This window comes from Lates calcarifer, linkage group LG2, assembly GCF_001640805.2.
Source record: "Lates calcarifer isolate ASB-BC8 linkage group LG2, TLL_Latcal_v3, whole genome shotgun sequence".
Taxonomy (NCBI): Eukaryota; Metazoa; Chordata; class Actinopteri; family Centropomidae; genus Lates; species Lates calcarifer.
In genome coordinates, this window is record NC_066834.1 from 7569473 (window position 1) to 7597004 (window position 27532).

The 27532-nt window shown below is 42.7% G+C and overlaps 1 protein-coding gene across 3 annotated transcripts in view; it reads right to left on the reverse strand.

Annotated features, from left to right (window-relative positions):
• Nucleotides 1-27532, reverse strand: part of fbn1 (fibrillin 1) — a 58526-nt gene that overhangs the window by 27750 nt on the left and 3244 nt on the right. For all 3 annotated transcript variants that reach the window (XM_018683584.2, XM_051074755.1, XM_018683582.2), the window contains 28 exons: nucleotides 25899-25981; nucleotides 24596-24694; nucleotides 23567-23662; nucleotides 22860-22955; nucleotides 16876-17073; nucleotides 15630-15755; nucleotides 14173-14298; nucleotides 12870-13022; nucleotides 12484-12753; nucleotides 11513-11665; nucleotides 11309-11428; nucleotides 11077-11202; nucleotides 9925-10047; nucleotides 8769-8891; nucleotides 7728-7880; nucleotides 7137-7190; nucleotides 6891-7016; nucleotides 6671-6796; nucleotides 6416-6535; nucleotides 6034-6171; nucleotides 5889-5939; nucleotides 5657-5782; nucleotides 5321-5548; nucleotides 5101-5226; nucleotides 3844-3972; nucleotides 2354-2479; nucleotides 643-768; nucleotides 414-536 (listed from right to left, as the gene is read on the reverse strand). In XM_018683584.2, the coding sequence (XP_018539100.1) occupies nucleotides 414-536; nucleotides 643-768; nucleotides 2354-2479; nucleotides 3844-3972; nucleotides 5101-5226; nucleotides 5321-5548; nucleotides 5657-5782; nucleotides 5889-5939; nucleotides 6034-6171; nucleotides 6416-6535; nucleotides 6671-6796; nucleotides 6891-7016; nucleotides 7137-7190; nucleotides 7728-7880; nucleotides 8769-8891; nucleotides 9925-10047; nucleotides 11077-11202; nucleotides 11309-11428; nucleotides 11513-11665; nucleotides 12484-12753; nucleotides 12870-13022; nucleotides 14173-14298; nucleotides 15630-15755; nucleotides 16876-17073; nucleotides 22860-22955; nucleotides 23567-23662; nucleotides 24596-24694; nucleotides 25899-25981 (3644 nt within the window). The remainder of the gene's footprint in view (nucleotides 1-413; nucleotides 537-642; nucleotides 769-2353; nucleotides 2480-3843; nucleotides 3973-5100; nucleotides 5227-5320; nucleotides 5549-5656; nucleotides 5783-5888; nucleotides 5940-6033; nucleotides 6172-6415; nucleotides 6536-6670; nucleotides 6797-6890; nucleotides 7017-7136; nucleotides 7191-7727; nucleotides 7881-8768; nucleotides 8892-9924; nucleotides 10048-11076; nucleotides 11203-11308; nucleotides 11429-11512; nucleotides 11666-12483; nucleotides 12754-12869; nucleotides 13023-14172; nucleotides 14299-15629; nucleotides 15756-16875; nucleotides 17074-22859; nucleotides 22956-23566; nucleotides 23663-24595; nucleotides 24695-25898; nucleotides 25982-27532) is intronic.

The window sequence follows — 27532 nt, forward strand, 5'->3', positions numbered from 1 at the left end:
GGTCTATGAACAACACATGAAACCTGCTGTCGTTCTCCAAAATGAACAACCTCTCAGCCAGTGCTGTTAAACTCATTTAAGCACCATCTCCCTTTATCTGACAATATTTTGAAGCTAATAACAAATGAACGGTCTTCAGATTTAGTCTTTTTTTCTCTGTGGACCAGTGTATGTTTGCTTTAAACATATGCCAGTCTAATTACAGCAGTTGTCTCTCTACAGTATAAATTAGGTTTCCTGATATGCTGCTCTTAAATCAGGTCTATCTAAACACAACCTTTGAAGTATCTTACTTCTAACCATATGTGTAATGTACAGAGAATCTTTACTGTAAGCCTCAATTTGCTTTAACGACCACATCTTGACAAATAAGGCAAAAGCACACATAAGAAGACGATAAAACAGCTACTCACCAGTGCAGCTTCTCAGATCAGGCATCAGGGCGTATCCACTGTGGCAGCTGCATTCATAACTACCCTCGGAGTTGGTGCAGAAGGTCTCACAGCCACCATTCTCAATGGTACACTCGTCAATGTCTAACAGGCAGAGAAACACTCACTGTTACATACCGGTGGCATAAAACCTCAGTGAAAACTAAAAATTACATATTTGTAAGGCAACAGTCACATATTCAGTACCTACCAACACACTCCAGTCTGTTCTCAGTAGATTTGTATCCTGTGTCGCAGGTACACTGGTAGCGGCCGATCATATTGACACACTGGCCGTTCTTGCACAGCCTGTCGCTCAACTCACATTCATTGATATCTGTGAAAGAACAAAGCAACTGTCAAATTCTTACGCTCAATCAATAAGGATAACCCACATGTTTAAAGCTGAAGGTAACAGTAGCATGTCTGCATGATTTCTGGACGTTTAAATCCTTGGACATGACATGCAAGTCAGGATGGAGTAAATGGAATAAGACACATGCTTCTGAACTCCAGCAAACTTCAAAGTGTCACTGAGGAAGGCATCCACCTAGTCCTAGCACTCACAATTATCATAATTATCAGCTAACCTGCTGATTATATTTCAGGTAATCAACATGTTTGTCTGGCCAACAATCCAAATCTCCATGATATTCACCAAAGACTTACATTAAAAATGTCCGGATAGTTGCCTTTTAACAGTCCTGTCAATTAACTAACTGATTAACTGACTAATTGTTTCAGCTCTACACCCACACTACATAACCAGTGCTTTTAAGTGTACACATGTGCATAAACAATTTAATTGAGCACCTGCCTGAGACCAGTCAATTACAGTGAAGACCATTAATAAGTGTTAAAGTACAAATTGTGACAAGATGTTTCATTTGCTATATAAATGAAGTTTATTTATATCCTAACACTTCAATGTGTTGCTTCAGCAGAGATAATGAAGTCCATTGTCCCAGAAGAGAGGAGGAAGGCGGTTTTCAGTAATGCGTTCATTGTTTTTATTACTTTGCGTGGTAATAAAGAAAATAAATGATCTTACAGGGCAGTGATTGAGAGTTACATCATGGACTGAAACCTTGACACACTACATGAGCTCATCAGAGTGAATAATGCACGATCAGCTCAATGCTATAAACTAAACACTGTGAAACTATAGAAAGCACTAGAAAAGCCATGCTCTTGTTCTTGAAGAAAGATTTGGTCCCTACTTGTCCAGTCAACATGGTGCTAAAGTAACCAAAATGTGAAAGAACAAAGGCTTCATACAACACTGACTGACTTACTGGAAGAGTCTGCTCTTTATTCAGACAAAATGTTTCGACCTTCACTGGGGCATTTCACAAAATGTGTAAAACACTGCCGTATATATACACACACACAACAAGATGGCCGACTATCAATTAACCAATGACAACAGGACACAGAAAAGTCTATTAAGCCTCTTAAGGATGCTGCATCCTAAAAGCATAAATTTCAGAATAAAAATACACCAAACAGTAAAAGCTACAATGCCATAAAAACAAACACATAATACAATCAAAAAATAAGGATGTTAAGGAGAAAAAAAATTAACAATTTAACATAACTAACTACTGTAACATCAGAGAGGTTTTACTGTGTTGTTGTACTGTGTCGTCATGTAAGTGAACCCTCCTTAGTGTCCGCATGTCAACATACTGTTCATGTAGGTACACACACTGGTCTAGAGTTCATATCAGCCCATTTATTAAAGAACATACTGTGTATCCCACACATACACAGACCTAACACTCCCACCCCCACACAGAGCCTCAGTGAGCCCACACACAGAGACAGACACAGAGGCAGATGGAGGAGGGCGATCCAAAGCTCACTCACACACACAGGACAGAGAGGAAGAGTTTGCCCGACTCTCCTCTCTAATGACTCACCTAGACAGGCCGACCCATCGGGTGCGATCTCGTGTCCCTCGGGGCACACGCACTGGAAGCTGCCCTCTGTGTTTACACAGTCGCCGCCACGGCACAGCAGAGGGTTCCTCTCACACTCATCGATGTCTGACAGGAGGAAGACCACAACCATGCACATCACACACAAAAAAACACAGAGATATTTAGTGTCAGGGTTTAGTCACACTTGGACCAGTTTCTGCAAATATTAGTTTCACCTGTCATGTATTAAAGTTACATTATGTGATGTGATATGCTTATATGATGTGAGGTCTGACTGGCTTTGGCACAATTGCAGGTCAAATTTCACCTTTGTTAAACTTTGACCTGCAAATTAGCGAGACTCCTGTTCAAGAGAGACTGTGGGACTGGGACTTCCTGATTCAGGAAGTACTTGAAGTGAAAGAAATACAAGCAGCAGCTCAACGGCTGGCGGCGATGTTGAGAACATAGATCGACAGTAACAAAAATAAAGAGTTTGGTAAAAAGCTGTATATATCTTTTACTTGTTAGTTATTTTTGTTAGCCTGCTAGGCCAGTCAGTATCAACAGCTTATGACTGAAACCCTGCCCAAATTATTTCCAGTCCCAGATACTTTTTTTTTTTTTTTTGCCACAGCATGCAAGTAAATTTTGTCTCGCCAATTTTAGTCTAATGGCGGCTTTAGGCCAACAAAAGTACTGAGACTTGCCATTTTGTGTGTACGATTTCTCCAAAGAATTTAATCAAACGGCGTCAAAGGCAGACCAGAGCAGAAATAGAGCATTAAGTATTTTCACAGATGGCAGAACATTAGTACTCGTAGCTTTATATAAAAACCATTTTGCTGGGCAGCCGATCGCGTGTCCCACACATGCGGGTCAAGTATGCAATAAAAAACAATTATCTTTAGACTTTATGGAGCAGTATTGTGAAGCGATTGTGACGACACTTGGGCTGCACAGACTAGGCTCTCTCAACACCCCACAGGGGTTTAAACAAAGCCAGTTTAACTCTCCCTCTCTCTCTCTCTCTTTCTCTCTCTCTCTCTCTCTCTCTCTCACTCACACACACACGTGTGTATATACAACAGCACACAGCCTGCAAATTTCAGATTACATCAGCCGTCTAAACAGTGAGTTCCAGGTCTGGCATGTTAGCCTAAGCACCTCATCCAGAGCTTATTGCCCAAGAGGGAGCATGGAGGAGATGGCTGGGCTGTGATTGGGACGTGGGTTGTGTGGCAGACCTTCCCTGTACTTGGAGACCTTTATTGGCTGGCAAAGCCCTTTGCTCTCAGATACCGCGACTTAAACAGGGTGTGAGAGATCAAGTTTCTCACTCACATCCTCACAGACTAAATGATTTCATATGAAAAAGTGCTGTCTCTGTATGTAACAGAGCAAAATCCGATCACGCTGAAGAGGCGATTAGCTGTATGTATGTTTAGTGCCTGCAGGTGTTGGTTGGTGTGTGAGGATTTGTCACTCACCCATGCAGTTTTTCATCATCATGAAGCCGCTCTCGTAGCCCTCAAAGCACTCGCATTCAAAATCTCCTGGCGTGTTGACGCACCTGCCCTGTCCGCACAGGTCAGGAGAGATGCGGCACTCATCAATGTCTACAGGAGAGGAGAGCAACAAAACAAGAAAAGGTAGAGATTCCCTTTACAACTGCACAAACATTAATGCATGCAGAGAAAATCACTTTAATTATAAATACAGAGAGATAAAAAAAAAAACCTACAATATACCACAGTGATTTAACACAGAAGTGAGACACATGTACGATCAGTGGCAAAAGAAATGAAGCTATGATATGAAATGTAAACATGTGGCAAACAAAGCATTCATACTTCACAAAAAGTTAGAACATGAAAGAAAGACTATAAAATAAGAATAAGGGGTGAATTTGAGGTCTTCAAGCCGATTCCTCCAAAGTCTAATTCTAAAGGCCTGATGCCTTTTCATTTTAATCCACATTTTGAAACACTTAGCCCAAAGACTCTGGGCTGGGATATCATTCATATGGGGTTAAAAGGTCTCAGATATCATTTACTTACAAGGAGCCTATAAATTATTTCAGAATAAAGTAATGGCACTGGCATTTAAACCTAAAATGATGTGTGCACATTTCAACAGAGCAATAATGCAGCTAAGCAGACTACAGGGACCAGCTCCAACAGGCCTGAAGCAGCCAGACTCCCATTAGACTGAATGAGCTGAATGTAGGCAATGGCTTTACACCACTTTACTGTAATTGGTGTTGGCAGAGGGGATTCAGAAAAGGGGGACTGATGAAGAATGGCTAGACTTGTAAAGATACAATGCAGCTGCAATATTGGCATAGCATGTTAGCTCCTGCATTACTGTCGCTATATGAGCTGCTGATTACTGAAAATCTATTCTCTGGAGTTATTTAAATAACCTAGTTAATCAACTGCTGCATGTGTTGTACTCACAAGTAAGGCCATATCTAATGATTATTTGTGTTACTGATTCATCTGTCAACAATTTTTCAACTAATTGTTAAGTCTTCAAATGTTTTTCAAATTGTGACATATACCCATTATAATTTCCACAAAATATCTTAAAATTTGCCCAAATTGCCCAAAATTCAAAGAAATGTAAATTGTAGATGCTGGGACCACAATCTAAAATCAAAACTAATCTCAAATTGCTGTTGATTTATTTCTTTATCAACTAATTTACAGAACAATTAATCGACCAATTCCATCAGCGCTACTCACCAGTGCAATTTCTCTCATCAGAGTCCAAAGCGTAGCCGTTGTCACAGCGACACCGGAAGCTGCCGATGGTGTTTCTGCACCTCCCATTTGAGCAGAGGGTGTTTATCATCCTGCACTCATTTATATCTAAAGGTAGAGAGAAGAAGGATAAAGATAGGTGCTAGATCATTGATAAGACAACCCAGGCTATCTATGCAATGCTGTGTGGTCAGTGCAGTACCTTTGAGGAAAGGCCTGCCGTTGATGAAGTCACCCCTGTGCGAGAAACCTGGGCCCCGAGGACAGAGCTGTGCATATTCTTGAGTGCCCTTCTCCGGACATTCGTCGCATTCCGGGCCCCAGGCCACGCCAACCGAGCAGCAGCAGGCATCCACACGGTGCTTCCCTGGGATAGGAGCCCCACAGCGCTCATCCTCATGGGTGAGGTAGCACTGCTCTGTACGCAGGTCTGGAAGTCACAGACACATATTTTGTATGGATGCATGTAATGAGAGTATGAAGATCGAGTGTTCTAGATTCTAGTGCGTATCACACGTAACACCAGATCAGTACCCACCAATGCACGTCCTGCCGCTGACATCAACAGTCATTCCGGGAGGACACTGACAGAAAAAGGAACCCGGTGTGTTGACGCACTTGCCATTGATACACACTCCGGGAAACACTTGACATTCATCCACATCTGACAGCAGAGAACAAACAGAACAGCATCAACAACAGGCCCAGTGTTTCACATCGCTCATAAAGTCTGAATTTCCAGATCTACATGTCATCGCAGCAGATCTTACCTTCACAGACGTTTCCTCTAACTCTAGCAAAGCCTTTACTACAAATTGGATCTGAAAAAAAGAGGGAGCACAATACGATCAAGTCAATGCAGTTTTATGGTAAAATTAGAAAGTGGTGCAAAATGGCGCAGTTTGATCATCTCACCTTTTTCACATTTGGCACACGGGCTGTTCCAGGCCTCTCCCAGTGTGGCGCAGCAGTGGGACTTCAGTGTAGCCCCGTTGATGTTGACCTCACAGCGATTATTGACCATCTTCAGCCAGCAGGTGCTCTTAGTAGTCTCTGATTTATGAAACAAACATTGTAGTTACTAGACAGTCAGTTATAAACTAGTGACTCCATGCTCCACCTGTTTCTTTTCTCAGTTCTTTCAAAGCGTTCATTTCAAACGATCCAAACTTTGGTAATATTTTGCCAAAATATAAAGAGTTTCTAATTATTTTTATACTGAATAAATAAACATTTTACCACTTAAAGTACTGTTTTGATAATTATATCAAATCCAAACAACATAATGCCAGCTTACCTATACATTCCAGTCCAGAGCTGTCCAGTGAACTGCCCATTGAACACAAACACACAAAGGACCCCTGGCTGTTCATGCAGTCTCCATTAATACAGGGGCTAGAGTCACACTCATTCACATCTGTAGGAGACAAAAAAACACCAGATTTCTTTTCTCAAATTGGCCATCTCTTACATGTAATCTGACACAGCAGGCACAGTGCATGCAGTGGTGAAGTGACATTTTGCTGTACAACACAGTGAATGTGTCTCTGACCTTCACAGACGTCTGTCTCAGGATCAAAGCGGTAACCTTTGGGACACTGACAGGTGAAACTGCCTGGTGTATTCCTACACAGACCATTTTCACACAGCAGTCTGTTCATCAGACATTCATCAATATCTGAGGAAAAAAAAACACACACACTGACTTCCCCGACAATGTCTTATCATATCAAGGACAAGAGGATGAGAATATCACGGAGCATTTCACCTACCAACACAGTTTTTGCCCGTCAGGTCGACCTCAAAGCCTTCATTGCAGGTGCATTTGTATGTCCTCAGCATGTTCTCACACACTCCGTTCTGGCAGATGTCAGGGTCGAGGGCACACTCGTTAATATCTGCAAAGGCGAAGAACATGCTGTTGTCAGAGTAGGAAAAAACTATTTGTCCCCTTTTGGTCTGCATGGTGTGTGCTTGAATTCCAGAGAAACACACGCAGGCATGCTTGTGGGAATTACCTCTTCCATCGCCGGTTATGCCAACACCATTGGGGCACAGGGCCAGGAACTCAGCTGCAACACAATGCACAAACAGCACAGTTTGGTTGATAAAAAGAAGAAATAACAGTGTTTGAGAAAATATCACATTTGCCAAAATCCAAGAAATCTCAAAGAAAGAAATTTAATACCATGTCATTATCCATTTCCATGCTTTCTCATTTAGCCTAGATGTATATAAAACCATCTCCTTAATGTGGTGCAGCTCTGGCATCTTTTGATACAGAAACTTTAATTGGCAGGACTAATGAGAAGTGACTGAATGATGTGTGTGTGTTTGTGCATGTGTGTACACGTGTGTGTGTGGGGAGGCTGTCAGTGCCTCCTAACTGTGGGCCTGTGGGACTTCATCATTTTATTCTGTCATTTATGAAATCCAAGCTGGTATGTCAGAGAAGACAAAGCGTTTGATCTGGCCATCGCGACTTTGACAGGTGTGTTTTGAATTAAACGCAAGCTGCATGTGTGTGTGTCTGTGTGTGTGTGCATGTGTCAGGCATCAGGAGGTGGCTCCATATGTGTAAAAGGGTGGAGTGATTGGAATATCCATACCAGAGCTTTGTGGTGGGCAGGGCTGGCAGGGCTCTCCGTAGGCGTACTCTGTGCTGGCACAGCAGCACTCAGACTTGGTCACAGCTCCAAATAAAGGCCTAACACACTGCCCTCGCTTGTAGCCACCATAACAAGAACTGCGCATATGTGTGTCTGTTTCGGACAAAACAAGACAGACAGTGTATGAGAAACACAGACGAGGCAAGAGATATGGAAAGAGGCTAGGGCCAGACAGAAAGAGAGAAAGAGAGAAAGAGAGAGAGAGAGAGAGAGAGAGAGAGAGAGAGGGAGGCGAGAGTCTGTAGCTCCAATAAACAACAACACTGGCAAAACAAATGGTTGTTCTCTCTCCATAATATCCTGGGATTTGAGGCATTCTCTTGCACTGATATCATCCTGACTAAAAATCTCACCCAGACTGAATAACAGCATCTCAACAGTTCCACACAATACACAAAGAAATGTCATTTGGGGGAAATGTGGGAATGTTGAAAATAAAGGCATAAACAGATCTGGTCTCTGGGTGCCAGTCCAGGGGATCAGAGCACAAGGAGGCAGGAAAACATTTATCAGCGTGGATCAACACATGCTCATTAATGTTAGTTAACATGTGGTTGCAAAAGGTTAACAGGATGAGCTGTCGGTAAAGTTTATTACGACATCATACGTCTATGCTTCATTCAGTTTTGTTATTCAGTTTTATCACCAAACTGGAAAATATTTTTACTGTGGTTATTCTGGTTAAAATGTGAGACAGCTACGTTTACCTATTCTGAGAAAAGCTTTATCCAATCACTGTTGGGTAAATGAGACAGAATTTAGGCAGAAAACTGAGAACCTAAAGAGAAGCTGCAGCCAGACTGAAACACGGGGACACGTCTGTTGCCTTCAGTAACTCCTGGAGCAAAGATGCATGGCTATCTAGCTGCTGTCATCCAAAGAGAGTGTTGCTTTTGTTGCGAGACTGTTATGAGATTACTGTTTTACCACATGAACACATTAACCATTCCTAGAAGCAAAACTACAGCTAGATTTACTCACCGACACAGACCCGTCCATCCAGGCCCACCGCCATCCCAGCCATACACTCACAGCGGAAAGATCCCTCCGTGTTGACGCAGTGTCCGTTCATACACATGCCTGGAGTCTCACACTCATCAATGTCTAGAAACAGACACCACAGAATAATGTCTTCATACACTTCTTTTCACAAGATAAATGGTAAAAGGCCAGAATCTATTAAAGTAAACCAATTTCCTGCCGAAGCAGTGCTTATTAAACTCCTCAGGCACCTGATTCATTAAAAAAAAACGAAGCCAAAACTGCTGCACAGACTCAGTTTTATGACTTCAGCTAAGAAAACATTCTTCTCCATCCCCTTGATCCCATCAGTGTATTACAATAATTATCATAATGAGCGTAAACAATGATATGGCATGCACACATGTGTGTTTATGTGTGTGTGTGTGTTCTGTCTGGGTGTGTTGGGGGACAGGCAGACTGTAGAAAGACAGGGCTACACATAGACTACACATTTCATTAATGACTGCATACATCAGCGCACTTCACCCACACCCTACCCTCTTATTTATTTATTCTGCTGTGACTTAACCAGGTCAGTGTCTCTGAGATCAAACGTCTGCATCTGAAGCTATGGGGAGCAAAATGGCTGTAGGTTATACACTGAAAAGACTTCTTTATGGAAGATTTGTTGGCTGGTTGGAGATTTAAGGTACCTATTTATAACACTGCATTCCATACAACATCTGATCAGTGTCTCATCCAACAAAATGGTTGATCACTTGCTAGTCTGTGTGTCCTAATCAAACCAGAGCCTACAGCGGCACGTTTTCATAAGAAGACAAAGTTTCTTTTCTCTTTGCGTCGAACGAGTTTAGGAAAGGCTGTCTGCTAGGATCTCAGAATAGGCGGGCCCCAACTATCCACATGTCCAGCTGGCCTGCCAGGATGCTGAGGGATTTTTCCAAGGCTTTTAGGGGGATTTTTGCCCTGTGTGCAAAGACTCGCATAATAGAACTACTAACATGCCAGAGAGGTAGCCACCTTCCAAGCGACCTGAAAATGCAGGTCAAAAGAACAATTGACTCGAAACACATTCTGGTAGCCAGTGAACATGAGAATGTAGAGATGTGATTTTAATAATCTCGCAGCGTGAGAGTTCCCCCGACAAACACACCTACACACATGCGTCCACTGGTGTCGAGCAGGAACCCAGGTTTACAGATGCATTTGAAGCTGCCGTCTTCATTGATACACAATCCATTGAGACACATGTTCCTGATCAGACACTCGTCCTGGTCTATGGATGAACAGAAACAAATAGATAGATTGATAGCAATGCATTTAGGAAAGATAAACTGGTTAAAGGCACAAATTGTGAAGTTAACAATAAATTTCATGAACTTTACATTATCACTAACCAGAGATAAACCACATTTTAGTTTATTTCATTCCGCCTTCAACTGTCAGATTGTCACTGAACAAGTTTGCTTTAATAAGAGTTCTATTGTTGCTGTTGAGCAATGCAGTGGAAAGCAAAACCCTATTAGTACTATTTACAAGCTATTTTCAAAACCCTTCCTGGGGCATTCAAGGACACTCACATATTTGAGAACTGATCGCTCACAAATCATTACATTTGGGAGCTATGTATGCTGTCAGAAAATTAAATACTGAGCAAAGACGGGAAAATTTTAGACTGAAAAGTGTTTCAGCCAACTTCTTAATATTTGGTCTTAAAGTAAGTAAAGAGTATAAAGGACCATGGTATGCTGGATCAGAACTAGTTTGTGCCTGGAAGGCATTTACAGTTTTGCATATGCATTGTTTACACAAAAAGTGACAGAAATAGTTGTGTCGAGAATGAGAAAAGAGAGCTAGAGAGAGACGTTCAAACCCTACCCCCACCTCCACCCCCCGTCTAACAGAGGGAAGGTGTAAGGGAAGCAGTTTCCCAAAGCTATCCCAAAATCCACCAAACAGTTCTAATCAATGATAGGTTTCCTGTGACGAATTACCTCTCTAAACCAAGACTTTACGGCAAACTATAATGAATGGAAACAAAAGGATGCCTGCAAGGTAAGAGGTAAATACTAACAACATGGAGTCATTTGTAAAAGGGTCATATTTTGTACAGAACTACCAGCATGATCTTTTAAATTCCAATCATTGTGGTACATGCAACCAACAGGCTTTGGTATTAAATCACCGCCTCCAACAGATCCACGGTCCATTAAACATAAATATTACACATACTGTGGTTATTACAGAGAACCACTCGCTAAATATGTCTCTACACCATAAATGCAGATGCCAGAAATTGACAGACCTTGACAGTTTTTGCCATCTGCTGAAATCTCAAATCCAGCATTGCACACACAGTGGAAGCTGCCCTCAGTGTTCACACAGCGGCCATTGTTGCAGATACGACCGTTGGCCACACACTCATCCAGATCTGGCAGAAACAAACAAGATAGCACAGTAAACACATACATCCTCTTATGGTGTGTGTATATATATGCGTGTGTGCTTGTGTGTGTGTGTGTGTGTGTGTGTGTAACCTCGGCACTCAGTCCTGGTTGAAGTGGTCTGGAATCCAGCAGGACACTGACAGATGTAAGACCCAGGCGTGTTCACACATTCCCCATGTGCACAGGGGCTTCTCTCACATTCATCGTCATCTGAAGAGCAAACACAAAGCTCAAAAACCTTCTTCACCTTCATGCACCTCGGGCTTCATGCATCCTCACTCCGTCAAAACTTACCAATGCACTCTCCCCTTCCATCCAACCTGAACCCCATGTTGCACTCACAGCGATATCCAATGCCTGGCATGGGGATGCACCTGCCATTCAGGCAGAGGTTGCGGTAGGCCTGGCACATGTTGGTGATATTCTGGGTTTGGATAATGACAGGACCTGGTGGAAACATTTACACAAACATATCATCAATGAATCATAAAATGAAAAATCCACAGCATCTGTCTTCATTCCTTCATTCAGGACCATGTCGACTGGAAGAAATTTAGTTTGACATCTTAATTTGTAAGAAATTCGCTGAACAGAAAATTTAGTTACTATGCTATAATGTGCTAATGTACATACAGTGGTACAAGCTAAGAATTATTGGAACATCTCACCTGCCCACAGAAGCAAAATGTCATTTGTTAAGCTGCTTTGTCAGACCTATCTATACACTAAATTTGCACTGTACTGAGATTTGGCAGGGCCTACTATCATCCTCTTTAAGGTGAAAAAATGCTGAGTTGTTTAAATGTCTTCTTTCTAAGAAACCCAAACTCTGCCAAAACTCCCTTGCAAAACAGTTCCAATGGAAATTTTACTGCAGAAGATTCTGCACATGGTTATATCAACTCTTGACATTACTGGTCTGCAAACGTATGATAATGTTTACTTTTTCTGAATACTCTTTAAAATATCTTTACAGCAGTACCCAAATGAAACAAGCAGCACCATCTCAGCGCTCAATTCAAGTCCCAGTCAAAGTTTTCCATCATTAACATGTAGCTCATTAGCTGGAGGGCGTGGGTTGGTGTTGCTCAAAACTGGGGTTTTGAACATGGCAAAACAAGATCAGTGGGAGGTGGAGCTTTGCACATCCACTGAGTCAGACCAGAAAGTATGAGTTGTAAGTGGATTTGGCACATGTCAACTTTGAAGACGTGTGTGTGTCTGTGAACATGTGAACCAAACACAAACAGAAAGTAGGAGCATACCTGGCGGAGGAGGCTGTATATGTCCCGGAATATGAATTGGAATTTGGCCTGGAATCTGACCCGGTACTTGGCCAGGGACCAGGCCTGGAACCTGGATGGGAATTTGACCAGGAATCACTCCGGGTACCTGGCCAGGAACTTGCCCAGGAGTCTGACCAGGATATGGAAGTGGGTAGATGCCGGGTAGATCGGGGCCCCCTGGGACATGACCAGGTATCAGTACCCCACCGTTCCCATCAGGAAGCTGGAAGCACAGTTTCTGGTGCTCTTCTACAATGAGCAGATGTGAAAAACAACAGAGGGTTAGCTTTGTGTTAAGACATGGAGACACATAGTTTAGAAGTAAAAATGTAAAGCTGAAGCCACGTGATGATGAGTGACCCCACCTGTTGCACGAATGGGACATATCTCAGGGGTGGACCCATCGGACCAGCAGCGTCCACTATCACAGCAGCACTGAATTTTGGTCATGAGCTGTGAGTTTTGGTTGGCACAGCGCCCGTTAAGCACACTAGCGTAGCAGTACCCACCGCGAGCATCTGTGGGAAACAACACAGCATGAAGTCAGTTTAACTAACCGTGCTGCATGGAATATGGCATGTATTGTCTGCGTGTTGAGCAAAATTGGCAAGAGTACAATCAAAAAGTAGCCGCCGTTGCTTCAGATTTTCCATCATTTGGAAAGTGGAGGCCATTTCCAAGTCATCACTTCCTATTTATCGAGAACCTTTCCTACATCCTGCAGTTTCTGGCACTGTGCACCAGCATGACTAACACACAGGTTCCCCATTAACATAAATATATCATGTCTTGTTTCACACCCCGCCCATCCAGCGTATTCACATGGAGAAACGGACATGCTACACTCCTGATTGCTTGGTTAAGTTCGACAAGATGTCAGGCAAGTGTAGAGTTGGTTGGAGGAAAAACAGTTGGGCCCTTAAGGGGCTGGAGTAGATGCTGAACTCCAGTGTTGCTGCATGGGAAACAGACTAAAATGTTTGGCGCAATGGTTTTCTGGAGCAAAAGACTCAGACATTCCTTCCTCACAAACATCCTCTCCTGGGGGGGTAATATGAGTGTGTGTTTGCATACGTTTGTGTGTGTGTGTGTGTACATCTAACAGACTATTCTGACCAAAATTCCTCCCTGGTCTGTTTTGGGTCAAACTGAACTGAACTTGCGAGCTTTACTGGAGGCTGTTCTGATGATTGTGTGCGTGTATTCGTGTGTGTATATGTTAATAAGTACTGTTACCAACTTCCCAGGATGTGGACCGTACAGTGACACACATGCACACACTGACTTACGGACAGATGCACACACACACTTCCCTTCTTCCAAACCATGATGTAAAAATCACCTGAGCACAAGAGGAGATCACTTTACTTCTCTCACTGTGTCCCCTCCTCAGTTTTAAGAGAATATATCTCATTGTTGTGGAACTAGAAACAAGCAAGTGACTACTGACCTAAATTCTACCAGCTGGAACGCTGGACAGATTTCAGTTCTTTCTATGCTCAGTGCCAGGCATAAAGGGAGAAGAACCAAAATGGGGTGGAAAAAGGAAAGAGAATGAGGCAGCACCTTTTTTGCTCAGCTGCTTTGTCTAATAATTTATCTATCCCACTGACAAAGAACCAAAGCAAATGCAATGCAGTCAATTTTCCTGTGCGACAGAGGACTCACCTATACACCTGGATCCATCCAAAGAGGTATGATACCCCTGGGGACACTTGCAGAAGTAGCTGCCAACAGTATTAGAGCATTCACCTACACTGCAGAGACCTGGAATGTTTGAACACTCATCCAGATCTACAGAGAGGAGAGGAGAGGAGAGGAGAGGAAAAAAAGACTCAAAACATTTGGACTGTTTCCTGTTTAGTTGTTCTGTGTTGCTAAAAATTGCACAGTAAGTGTTGATGAAAGTGATTAAACTGCAAAGTGACTTGAAATCACACATGGCCTCAAGAGTTTCTAGAGCACACGTTGGCAATGACAATGGAAATAAAGCATTGTCACAGGATATTAAATCCAGGAGCCTCTGTGGCTGCTCTTCTGTTAGCACTGTTAACCACCAAGTGCACATCATCATGCACAAAGTCTGTTAAGAAACACACTGTAACTTAGACCCGTTTGAAAAGTCTTTTACACAGTCCAGAAGTTTTCCGGCAATTATTTCTGGGCATAAAATAGCACATATTTTACTCTGCATTGGAGTGCCACAAAACCCTGCACAGTCTGTTTCACCAGAGTTAAACTTGGTCTGGAAGTTGTCATATTCATGTCTTAATGAGCCAATATTTTTCACAGGCTAACGGTAGGCCTTTATTTCTGGAAAAACAGAAGTGATGCAGAGGAGTGTAGCGAGGGTTTTATTAAAGCTTTTCTTTAGCCAGAAACATAAAAAAATTGTGAGTCTCTCAGTGGATACAATTATAAAGAAAGTAAGAAACTGAAGACTGTGATCTAACAATTCTGAAAGCCAGTCAGAAGTTGATAATTAGGATCGCCAGCTAAGAGAAAAATGTCTTTCCAAAACTACATGTGGACACATACTTCAATGGCTGTCTCTAGGTTTATGTTGTGCATTGATATACCTGGCTGAGAAGCTGTTTTAAATTCTGAACAAGAAGTTAGCATTTAAAATGCTAAACTAACAGTGACATTAGCACAAGTGGAGAGGAGTTATAAGGCAGCAGGTTTAAGGTAGTAGCAGCAAAGTGCAAGCAATGGTGCATTTACTTGCCCATTAATTCAACTTTTCATTTGTGAGAGGAAAAATGTGTCACACAGCACATAGCAGAGAGAAAACAAATAAGATCATCATTTCTTTCAAGGTTCACAATTAAGTGTTATGCAGAATAACTGAGAGAAAGCTGAGTGCTACTTTGGTTTAACTGAACTTATTTCAAGGTAAGGGTAAAGTGGCTTATGTGTGGTCTTTCCCCACAAAGTAATAATCAAAATACCGCGACTGAGGTGAAGTTACCACAACTAGACGGATGTGGCCTTTAACTCTACGTTCACACTGTTAATTAGGAAATTTTAAAAGAAAGATTTTTAGTCTGCTCTGTCATTCAGGCAGACACTGAAAGTCAGACATTTCACAGTTTTACTGTGACGGCTGTGAGCTTGATTCTTACCTTCACATTTCTGTGAGACCTCGTTGAACTTGTGCCCAGCGGGGCATTTACATTCAAAGGATCCCACTGTGTTGATACAGTTTCCTCCTTGACAGATGCCAGGGATGGCCTGGCACTCATCCACGTCTGCACATACAGAGCATACAATTAAAACACAACCTAACACACACACACACACAAACCGGCACACAGTTCCTTTTAATGTACAAAACAAGAGAAATGACACAGACATGGTAAAATAAACTCAGTGTAGGGGCAAGAGGACAACACACACACACACACACACACACACACAGACTAACATTAACACACAAATCTGCACATCCCTGGATGTGCATGGACTGAAATTGGGTCTGTTTTAACAGTCTGGCCCTGACTTTCCAGCGATCAACAGAGTGACAAGGGAAAAGAGAACGAGAGAGAGAAAGAGAGAGGAATGTCTCCTGCAGGAGGAATAGAAATTGAGGCCAAGTCGACCAAGGAAGAGATAGAAAGAAGGAGAGAAATACAGAAAGGACAGGTCTACAGTCAAATAGAGGGTTGTAGTTGTGATCACATACAATGGCTGATAAGTAAGAAGATGCTTGCAAAGGAAGGACACTATGACATAATTAGAGAGTTAATTCAGAGCAGTGAATCAATCTCTCTGCCCAGCAACTTTTAGAAAAACTTGAAATCTGTGACTTTGCAAGCGACATTGATGACTGATTTAAATTCATTTAATGAATTTGACTGATTAAAACAAAGATCTCAGGCTGAAAACCTCCAGGAGGCTGTGACCTGATGCAGTCTCAGAGCACTCCATGTTCCTCTGGGTCCTGGCTCAGGTTCGCCTCCCCTGCAGAGGTTCTGATGTTGTTGGGTCTGGAGCAGGCAGGCAGAGGGCCGTCTTACCAGAAATGAGCTCTCCCACGTGGCACCGCCACTGACCCGTGTTACTGACTCTGACAGTCCTGCCACAGCGGGTGTCCGTGGGCATTCCATACACATGTGGGAGGCACTGCCACCCACCCCAATTTAACCCAATTAGAACTAATCCTCTGGAGAGGGGATGGTGGGTAGAGATGAGGGGATGACAGAGGGAGAGCGGTTAAGGCAGACGAGAAGGGAGAAGGAGTTAAAAATGGGCAGAGAGAATAGAAACAGCACTTTACTTAAAGAAGGAGAGGGGAGGGAGGGTGACAGAGAGAAAAAGAAAGAGACAAAAACAAAAAAAGAGACAGAGACGCTGAGGAACAGACTTTACCTTGGCACGCCCCAGTGCGGTGGTTTGGTATGAACCCTCTTCGGCAGGGGTGAGGTTGGGCAGGGCACATCTCACAGGGGTGACCCCACGCCCGTCCCACTGTGGCGCAGCACAAAGTCTTTGTGCACACAATGCCTGTGAGCTGGCCTTGACACATCTGGTTATTCACAGAGGCAAAGCATGGCCCAGTGCGGTAGTCTGCAGAGGGAAAACAGGAGTTATTTTTTTGGTGAAAACTTAAGTATATTTCTTCATTTCCAGTGCAAACAAAATGCTAAAAAAAAGGAAGATTTGGTAGCCACTCAAACACATAAACAGAAAGAGAAATCTGAAAAAAATGTCTCGTATATGCTAACATAACTACTCAAAATAAATGTAATTTTACATGACATCTGCAACATAATTACATTATATGTGATGAAAAAGCTGCAGAGCGGACAGTAACACACTCTATAAAGAATGCATTGTCTGTTCCTGGCATTTTAATCGGTCTGGCTCTCAGGTGCATCGTATGTGCGTGCGTGTGTGTGTGTGTGTGTGTGTGTGTGATAGAGGAAAGCAGAGATAGGGAAGAGGTCTGGAAAAGCTTTTAAAGTTGTGTGGGCGGCTGTGGAGAGTAATAGACACTAGCAAAAGTAAGCAAGGACACCCAGACGATGAAAAATCAGTCTGGTGCACATATTATAAGATCATCAGCTCTTTAGTGGGTTTTAAGGCAGAATGGCACATTTCCCACATTGTGATAAATTAGTTTTCTAGTAATACACAATGTAGGGAATACCGGCAAGAGGCTGACTGACAGGGCACATCTATGGAACACAAGCTACAGCAGTCTAGAATTAAAACTAAATAGCTTATAATAAATATGAGCTCAAGAGTGTGAAGAAAGTCCCTCCATCAAGATTCTTAATCTTTCCTCCCCTTCAAACTGGTTTAAACCTCATTCCCTTGATCCCACTGCTTGCATGCATCTATCCCCTCACCTCATCCTCTATCCAAACACCACTCCTTAGTTGCAAACTCCCTGTGGATTTAACAAAAATCACTGAATCTTATCAGGTGAAGGATTGGAAGATGGTGAAACAGAGATAGGGACAGAGAGAAAGAGAGAGGGGAAAACTCATCCCTCCCAAAAGAATCTGGCCAAGATCCAAAGGCAAAAATCATTTCCACATTTCACGGCAGACAACAGACAACGAGAGGAAAGAGGGAGACCGGTTCCAACAGCGCAGTCGTTTAAAACAAACGAGACATTGTGCGTTTCCCGTGTGGACCGGGGCCCAGCCCAAACCCGTCACGTGCACCACAGCCTCCACGATCTCTCTGCCTCTGGCACATGCACTGTGTGAAACAGAACTGGGTCATCTCTGCTTCTCTTTCTCTCTCCCTCCTGCTCAGGCTCTACTGGAGACCAAATGCTTTTGATTCTTAGTCTACTTCTCCTTCCACCCAGAGGTGGAAAGTAACTAAGTACATTTACTCAAGTACAGCTTTGGGATACTTGAGAGGGACCCTATTTACGTCTTAGTTCACTACATTAGTTTGAGAGCTACCAGAAAGTTACAACTCACTACTTTGAAGACAACATTTCAGGCCAAACACACGCTAAATTCAGATCACATGAGGCAATGTAACATTAGTACAACAAATTTTATATAGCACCAGCTGGACCAGCTATAACATTTAAGGAATATTTCAACATTTTGGGAAATATAATAAATGAAGCTACTTCTGGCAGCCAGTTAGGTTAGCATACAGTAGCAGAAAGACTAGAAACAGCTAGCCTGGCTAAAGGTCAGTCCATCCTAAACAGTCCTGCATAAAACCCCCTGTAAGACTGCAACCTGTTGTTGTTGCATTTCAGTTTTTCTACAAACATCATACAACATCCTAATACGTGAACTTTAGGTGGTGCAGGCAGGCTGATTTTTGTTACACAGCCAGGCTAACTGTTGCCTCCTGTTTCTGGTCTATATGTTTATCTAAGCTAACTGTCTTCTGGCTCCAGCTTCATATTGAATAGACTGATGCAAGAGTAACATTGTTCTTCTAATCTAACTCTAGGCAAGAAAGCTATTTCCCAAAATGTCAGACTACTCCTTTAAAAGCATCAGTAACTTATAGCACTTCCAGGGGGCCCTTTTCAAAATAAGTTCTTTCCTTTGTGATACTAAGATATAATGTTTTCTGCAAAGTGTTCTGTACTTCTTTTTTCTAATGCAGGACTTTAACTTGCAATGAGATACTATTAAGTTGATCTCATTTTTACTTCCACTTCAGCAAGGGATCAGAATAATTCCTCTATCACTGCTTTCAGACAACAAATCCGACCAGTTGCCAGTTTTCTGTATCTACTTAAAGCCTTAAACATTATGTGCATTACCTATGGCAACAAAGGAATCCGCCGTATATAGGAAAAGCAATTACAGGAGCTATGGAAACTTTTTACATGGCGCCCATATAAGCTGAGTTTCTCTTTTCATCAAATTAAGGTTTATGTGTTATTACTGTCAGACCATCTGACATAATACCTGCTCATTACAGATGTTAGTGGAGGAGAGCAAACACTAAAACACAAAGATCATGAGCATGAAATAAAGCAAATACAAGCACAGCACTTAAACAGTCAGCTGAGGTAAACAGGGAGAGGCGGACAGCTGTAGGGTGAAAGTGGTGTCATTTCATCCGTCATCTTACTGTCTCTCTGTGAACTGCATACAGCTGGGGGATCCACCCATGTCCTGTACATCTGGGAGCAATCGCACGTGTTCACACACAAATGCGCTCAAACACACACACACACACACAGAATCTCAGCCAATGTCCCAACCCCTCATCCACAGTCTAGCCAAAGATGATCTCAAAACAGACCAAAACTTACAAAAATGCTGCTCTTGTTTTTGCTTTACTGCTCTACTTTTGGAAACATGTTTGCATACTATCATAGATGCATCAGGAATCAGCATCTTAATATGGGAATGGATAGTTTGTTTTGACTATCATTAGCAAGGGATTTCAAGTCCAAAAGCGTTACTTTTGGAACACAATAGAAACGTTGGCGTCCTCAGTGACCGGTGAGTTTATGCACAACAACAGCCTTGGTGTGAACAGGAGGGAAACCCGCCGGGAAGTGGGTCAAAAGAGTTTCCTGGATTAACTCCAAAATGTTTGTACACACACAGAAAAATCCGTCCACCTTTTCCATAGCGACCCTTTGTCAATCTTCCCTTTGCAGACAGTGTTCACAGCATCTATGCATACCTTAACATATGCGTAATTTGTGCACATGCATCCGTGTATGCCTATGTTTGTGTGGTTTGTGTGTGTGTGTTTTCCGTGCATGTGTTATTGGGTCTTATATCTGGGTGGAGCCTTCCCTACTGGCCCGTCAGCAGATTTCTCCATCCTCCCAGGACTAGCAAGTTGAGCACACACTCAAGCACACACACAGTGAGACACACACACAAACACACACACACACACACACACACACACACACGGTTATCTATCTACTGAGGTTTGCGCTGGGCCAGAACAGAGCCTGATAGGAGAAAATCAGTGAGGCATTAAGAGACAAGTGAGGCCCTCAGCTGACTGACCAGCTTCCCTGTTGTGCTCTGGCTGCTGACTTATTGACTGTGTAACTCACGTGTTGCCACGTTTCAGGCCAGTCTTTCACCACCATCCCAAGTGAACTCCATGGCGTCATACCGAAAGCTCGTCTTTATTGCTCCGTAGCTAAACGACTCTCCAGCAGGAGCAAAAAGAGCCCTGCATGCAATCAGCAGCGGTGTGGCTGGATCTCACCAATCCCACATTCCAACCTAAATCACATTTGTAACCAACAAAGAAGACGTTGATGTACCAGGCTGCATTTTTTACTGCAGTCAGCTGTGCCTGGTGGTGGGACCACTGGTCAGCAGATTACCAGTCACTTTAGCGGTCACACATCTCTGCAGTGGTGATGCGCTCATGTTGAGCCCTTGATAGCACCAGGATATTTCCCCATCCGAGAAAAGCTCTGGGTCCTGAGTGCAGCTACTTCTCCCCTGGTCAGATCACGTGTTTGTGGAAAACCTCGTGTTCTTGCTAATGTGATAAGATCAAGCCATAATGGGGCACGGTTCTGTAAACTGCATTAAAAACTGTGTGGGGTTGTGCATGTGTGCATGGATGTGTACGCACATGCACTTTATGCACAACCCCACACAGTTGGTTGTGTTTGCATGAGAGCACAATGGCTTTCCCCTGGGAGGTGATGGACCTCAGCCAAGGAAATTCCAGTGAAAGTAACTTAGCCCAAAACACCACTGTATCCATTGGCCTGCTTTGTCTATCTCTCTTGGTGCAACTAGATGCAAGATGAAGGACCGAATAGCTGATGATAATGGTGATAATAATAATGTGACAAAATCATGATTACATCACAAGTCCCAAGAGCTTAACACGACATCTTCAAACAGTTTGCTTTGTCCAACCAACGATCCAAAACCAAATCCAAAATTAACAATGATACAAAACAGATTGAAGTAGAATATCCTCACATCTGAGAAGCTGGAACCAGACAATATTTGGCCTTTTTTGCTACAGATATTATCTAAATGACTAATCAAAACTATTGTTAACTAATTATCTGTCAATCAAGTAAACACCATACAGCTTATATTATAATATATACAGTATATTCTGCACAATAAAATAAAATAAAATAAAATAATATTAAGACATGCACTGGCCATGTGAAATCTTGGATTTCATGGAAACATGAACACACAGTGACACAGATGGATACCTTAATTCAGCACAATATATAGTGTTGAGACAAATGAATGAAGATGGAAGTTGGTCTCCAAGCAGCTGTTCTCAGACACACACACACACACACACACACACACACACACACACGCACACCAAAAAGTATGCAAAAAGTTTCACTCATGGAAAGACACTATCACCACAGCAAACAGGAAACTACTATTCATAGATCAGCAGACAGTGTACACTTTTCATGCTTGTCACCTTACATGGAAAATTAGCGTTTTCAAACCAGATGTGGTCAAATTCTTTGCTCGCAAATCATTTCTTCATCAGAAGTCATCACACACAAAACACAACAGCACACTGTTTCTGATATTCCTTGTATTCCCTGGAAAGTATGTACATCTAAAAGATAGTGTGCACTGAAAAAAAGCTCAATTTGAATTCCTCAACAGTCTCACAAACCCTTCAGCCAAGCTTCCACAGGAAAGACTGGAAACCAAAGTCACAACATGCAGAAGAGTGCTTCAGCAGATAAGGCTGGTGCTAACCCACAAGGCAACCAGATAGTGCCCTATTAGCTGCAAGGTTAAAGATACTAAAGTAAACCAAAGGACAAATCCTCAAGACCCTACTGACAAGCCTCTGAATCATGGCCTTGTTAAGAGGGATGTTACTAATTAGGAGCTCTGCTGCCAATCCAAATGTTAGCTTTACAGGGTCACCACTTTGACCTCTATAGGTCATCAGTGTCACAGCCCCCCGGCACAAACGCCTGCACACACGCACAAACACAGTGCAGGCCGTGCTCGGTTTGCGTGTGCTTGTATATTTTGGAGCTTTTGCTCACATGTGCCAGAGAGCAACCACAGGAGGTTGGGAGGTCTTCAGTTAACAAACAGCACACATTTAGAAAGACATTACATTCCCCAGAGCGTTGTTTGAGAGCAGATGTGGAAAATAATGGTCATTTCTGAGCTCAGGCTTCACATGCAAATGTTCCACAACAAACCACATTCCTGGAGCCGGTGGCATGACTAAGCAGGAATTGTCTTCAGTCACAGAAAACAACCGCCATTCAGCACCGAGTCACGTTTTCACAAAAACAGCACGTGTGGCTTTGAAAACCACTTCAGCTGTAGTGAGTAGTGAATGTAGAGCACAGAGACAGCGTGATGTAAGATGAGTGAGAGAAATGCTGAGTCCTGCAGTGTGGCAGTCATTACCTCTCTCACACTGAGCCCCGGTGAAGCCATAGGTGCACACACATCTGTTGGGAGCCACACATCTTCCTCCATTGAGACAGCCATTTTCACAAACCGCTGGAGAAGAAAAGAGAGAAAAACAAACAATTACTCGAGGACACTACTGTGACTTAAAAGGAATTTAACGGATATTTCTGGTTAAACAAATTGGGTCTTAAGTTTGTAGTTTCTGTTGTTTATAATAACAACATTGTCACTAAATTAATTACAGAGATCTGGGAACACGATGACATTGCTAAAAAGAAGGCAGATGTCGCAAAAAACAAGCAGCCACAGACAAGCAGTTTGGGCACATTATCTAAACCAATTCATTTGGAGGTCAAACCAAGAGTAAGCAAAATGCAGTGCGTGGTGCACACACGACTACTGAAAGTACACAAGGTCAGAGATGAATCAGGACGTCAGCCTGGACACTGTGATTGATGTTTAAAAAAGTTTCATTAACAATTTTCCAGTTTTTCATCCAAATACAATTGCAATGTTGCCATGATCATGTCTCAGCAAGTAACTTGTTGAGTACAGAGTTATCGTTAATAACAGGAAGGATGACCAAAACTACAACTACACTAAGAGTCCACAGTTATGCTAGCAGCTCTATGGGGCTGTACCTGAGCACAGCAGGGTTTTCTGCTAATGCTAATGCTAGCATGGGTTATTATGATCCTTACGTTGCCCACAGTGGTTTCCCACGTAGCCTTTCTGGCACAGGCAGTGGTCCTCAGCACATGTTCCCCCGTTCATACAACGAATGTTACAGTGCTGGACTGTGGGCAAAACAATGCAAACACGGACATTCACACAGAGGAATGTTGGGGTTAAATTCAGAGTACACAAACATACACTGCAGATTAGATTTACAACATAAACAAAATGCACTTTGAACCATGTTTCTCGAAAGTTGTGCTAAGACATAATTTCCTAGAAATTTATGGTTTGCAAACAGATGAGCGCATTGGGTTGAAGCGCTGTGAGCTGCTTCAAGAGAGCAACATGGAGGAGATGTTGACTGTGGACGTCTTCCAAAGCACACACACACCCAATCGACTCATAAACACACACACACACACACACACACACACACACACACACACACACACACACACACACACACACACACACAACAATCCACGAGATTGACCGCTATTTGCCAGAACGTGATTGCAACATATATCAATTGTTGCAATCTTGGGGCAGTTTCAGGGGATGTTTTCAGGAGATTCTTTGGCTTCATATCTCATATTTTTGTACCATGCTAGTTAGTGCTCATTACTCATGACAAGGAGAAGAAAACCTAAGAAAAATGATTCAAATGGCACTCATAAAATTTGAACCACTTACAGCCTCTTTAATTTCTGTCCTACAGAGGAAAAGATATGACAAGGCTGCATATTTTCTGTCCTCTATCATCTGTCACTGCTTGTCATTATTGTTACTGCATGGAGAAATGTTTATCTTAAGATTACAGCTCCTTTATTTTTAAAAAAAATGTACAGACAGGGGTGTGGTGTAGGCTGTCCAAAAACACTTAGTTTTGACTTCATACACTCCTATTTCTTACCATTATTGTGTTTATCTATTGGCTAAGTACCAGTTATCCCCCCCATCTATGTACACTATATAATAAAACCCATCAAGCTCATGACTGCAAGCTTCAAAAGAGCGGGAGGCGATGAGGGAAAGGGGAGGCGATGAACAACCTGACTTGGATCCACAGGATGGGGCAATCTGGCCGTTGGGACAGGTGCACATGTTGGGTCTGGAGCAGAAACCATCTCCACATGAACTCCGGCAGATCGCTGCAAAGATGGAACATGACACTCTGTCAAACAACATAAAAACGTCAGGTGCAAGATAAAATAACATGCTCGCTTCATGGCCCCGGGGTCTGTCTTGATTGTGCGTGAGAGAAAATTGATGTTATGTGTCTGTTGCCTGTCAGCCTGTCCACTGCAGGATTTGAAGTTCAGATTAGAATTTCATTTGGTGCAATTTAGGCAATGAGCTAAACCTCATACTGACCTCTCATCTATAATATTTCAAAACTCAAACAGACCACAGTCCAAACATGGCCAAATCTTCCTTTTAACCATCATCATGTTTAAGTTATAGAGGCCCACTTGGCAATAGCGCCAAGCTATTTTTTTCTTTGAGTTTTTGTTGCCATAAATGTGTACCAGTTGGTGTTTTCAGTCTGTGCTGGCTGTTTTCGTTCAGTTGTTCTCTTTCCCACAGACTGTTGTTGGCATGGTCCCCTGCCCCCAGCTCCCATCAGGTAGAGTCCAGCCACTGACCCCTACTCCCTGAACCCCACTGCTTAACAATGTCATTAGAGCCGCGACAGGCATCCTGCCAGCCAACCAGCCAGACTGCAATCACACAACTCTACAGCCCCTCAGACCTTCCTGTCTAGAGAGGGCAAGAGAGAGAGCGAGCAAGGGAAGGGAATAAAAAGAAAACCACTGACAGAATATCAGAGTAAATGGACCAAAATTATTGACCAATTCCCACTTGTTTTAGGTCATGTTATTGGCTCATCACCACCATCGGCCACAATAACCCATTGCTTAGGTAAAATTATTGGGCGATCAAACACCTTTAAACATGTCAGTGGCAGTATTTGGTTTGTATAATTCCATAAATGAGTCTCAATAACAAGATCAAATGGACAATATTTGTTTCATAAGACTCATTGAAATAGTGAAATAAAGTAAACTTGCATACTCGGAAAAAGCAGTGCATTTTATTCCTGATATTAATTTGACAATATTGAAGAAAGAGGATCAATCCATATCTTTCTCTACAAATCGAAGAATATTCAAACCTGGTCTGAAATTAATCCAATACAAAACAAAAGCAGGGTGCAAGGTACTGATAACTACTGCTGCTGGTGATGATGATGATGATGATGATGATGATGAAGAGCTCAAACTTCTACCCTGACCTGGATTTACAACCTCCCTGTGTAAAGAGCAGCTGTGGAATAATGGAGATGATACTCACGAACAATGCACTGGTTTCCTCCAGTCAGAGTTTTCCAGCCTGGGCAGCAGTAGGCGTTGTTCCTCGAGCCACACACATTTGGTCTGTGGAAGACGCAGCATCAGAGGATCAATAATCCATTTCACACAGTTCAGATCACTCTCAAGTCAAGTCCATTTGTTTTTGGGGCTTTATGATCTGTACAACATACAAACCCCTCTGTCTTTAGATCCTCAATTAACCTCTACTGTGGTTACTGATCCAGAGACTATAGAAACAGATCCTCTGTTTTTGACCCTCTCTGCAGAACACTTCATCAACAGGCATAAGGACACATCACTCAAGGACATTTCAGCAGGGTGGTAATTTGCAGCCTGACCCAGCTGTCTGCACAAAGGATCAAAATTCAGAATTCAGTCATCTCATGCTCACCCCCAAATGTTCAGGTAACATTTGTAGCATTAGCAAACACAGAGGCCCCTCTGGAAATACTGAAATTATGTTTTCAAGGCCCCCCCAACAAAAAGCCATGAAATGTCCATCACATTTCTAAAAACATGACGCTACATTATGTGTTTCTCAATTACTATGCCAGAGGTTCCCAACCTGTTATACTTGTGACCATTTGATACGAAGCAAAGCCTACTTATGACACCTCATCATGGGTGTCACCGAAGTGGTGAGCAATTCAACTGAAGAACCAATATCCCTTATTCCCAGTATTCCATCAGGAGCAAACTTTTTTCCTTTTTCTAGAAAGTTATTTCTTACCCCTGAAATTACCTAGTGACTGATTTGTACTCATATTATGATCCATCCCAACCCCCAGGGTGGGAACTGCTTGCCCATGCTACTGCTTAAGGAGATGTTGCTACTGTCGGGTGCGGCCCGGCATGTAGCATTTGGCACTTCCCAATAGAAAATATTCTTGGTGAGGAAAATATTATGCTGCACAAGGTGTTTTAAGAAATTTGATGATGGAAGTGAAAACCTGGGCCACCCTGTCACCTGCAGATCTGTGACAAGTCTACAGCACATATGTGAATTTGTAATCACCTCCATATCGACCCAGGGGTCAGTGTATATACTGTGCGGTGCAAGCCTGTTGAATGTCTGTAACATTCTAATAGTGGTAAGTCAGCGTGACACAGTATGCAGCCTGTATGTACTTCCTGCCTCTGAACCCAGATGTTCTGATAAATTAACTTAAAGCATGTCAAATAAAAATGCCTGTGGAGAATGCTCATTGAGCTGTCTACTGTGTGACCTTCATCAGCTGTTTGCTGTCATCACTGGACACAGACGTTCTTTCTTTTCTTTGCTTTTCCTTTCTTTCTTGCTTTCCTTCTGTCTGTCTCCCCCACCCCACCCCCTCCCTCCCTTATTCACATACACACACGCACACACACACAACCTCTCCAGCAGTGACCCACTGTGTACAGCTGCAGATGTGATTTATCCACAACTGGGGTGTGGTGTTTTTGGCCAGAAAGAGGATTAGGCTGTTAGTCAGTCTCTCTCGCGCTCTCTCTCTCTCTCTCTCTCTCTCTCTCTCTCTCTGCCACAGCCACACACGACCAATGGCCTCCTTTGTTTGGATGTAATTTATTATTGCAGTCAGCAGGAATGTGATATTCTTGCCAGTATTTAATTAC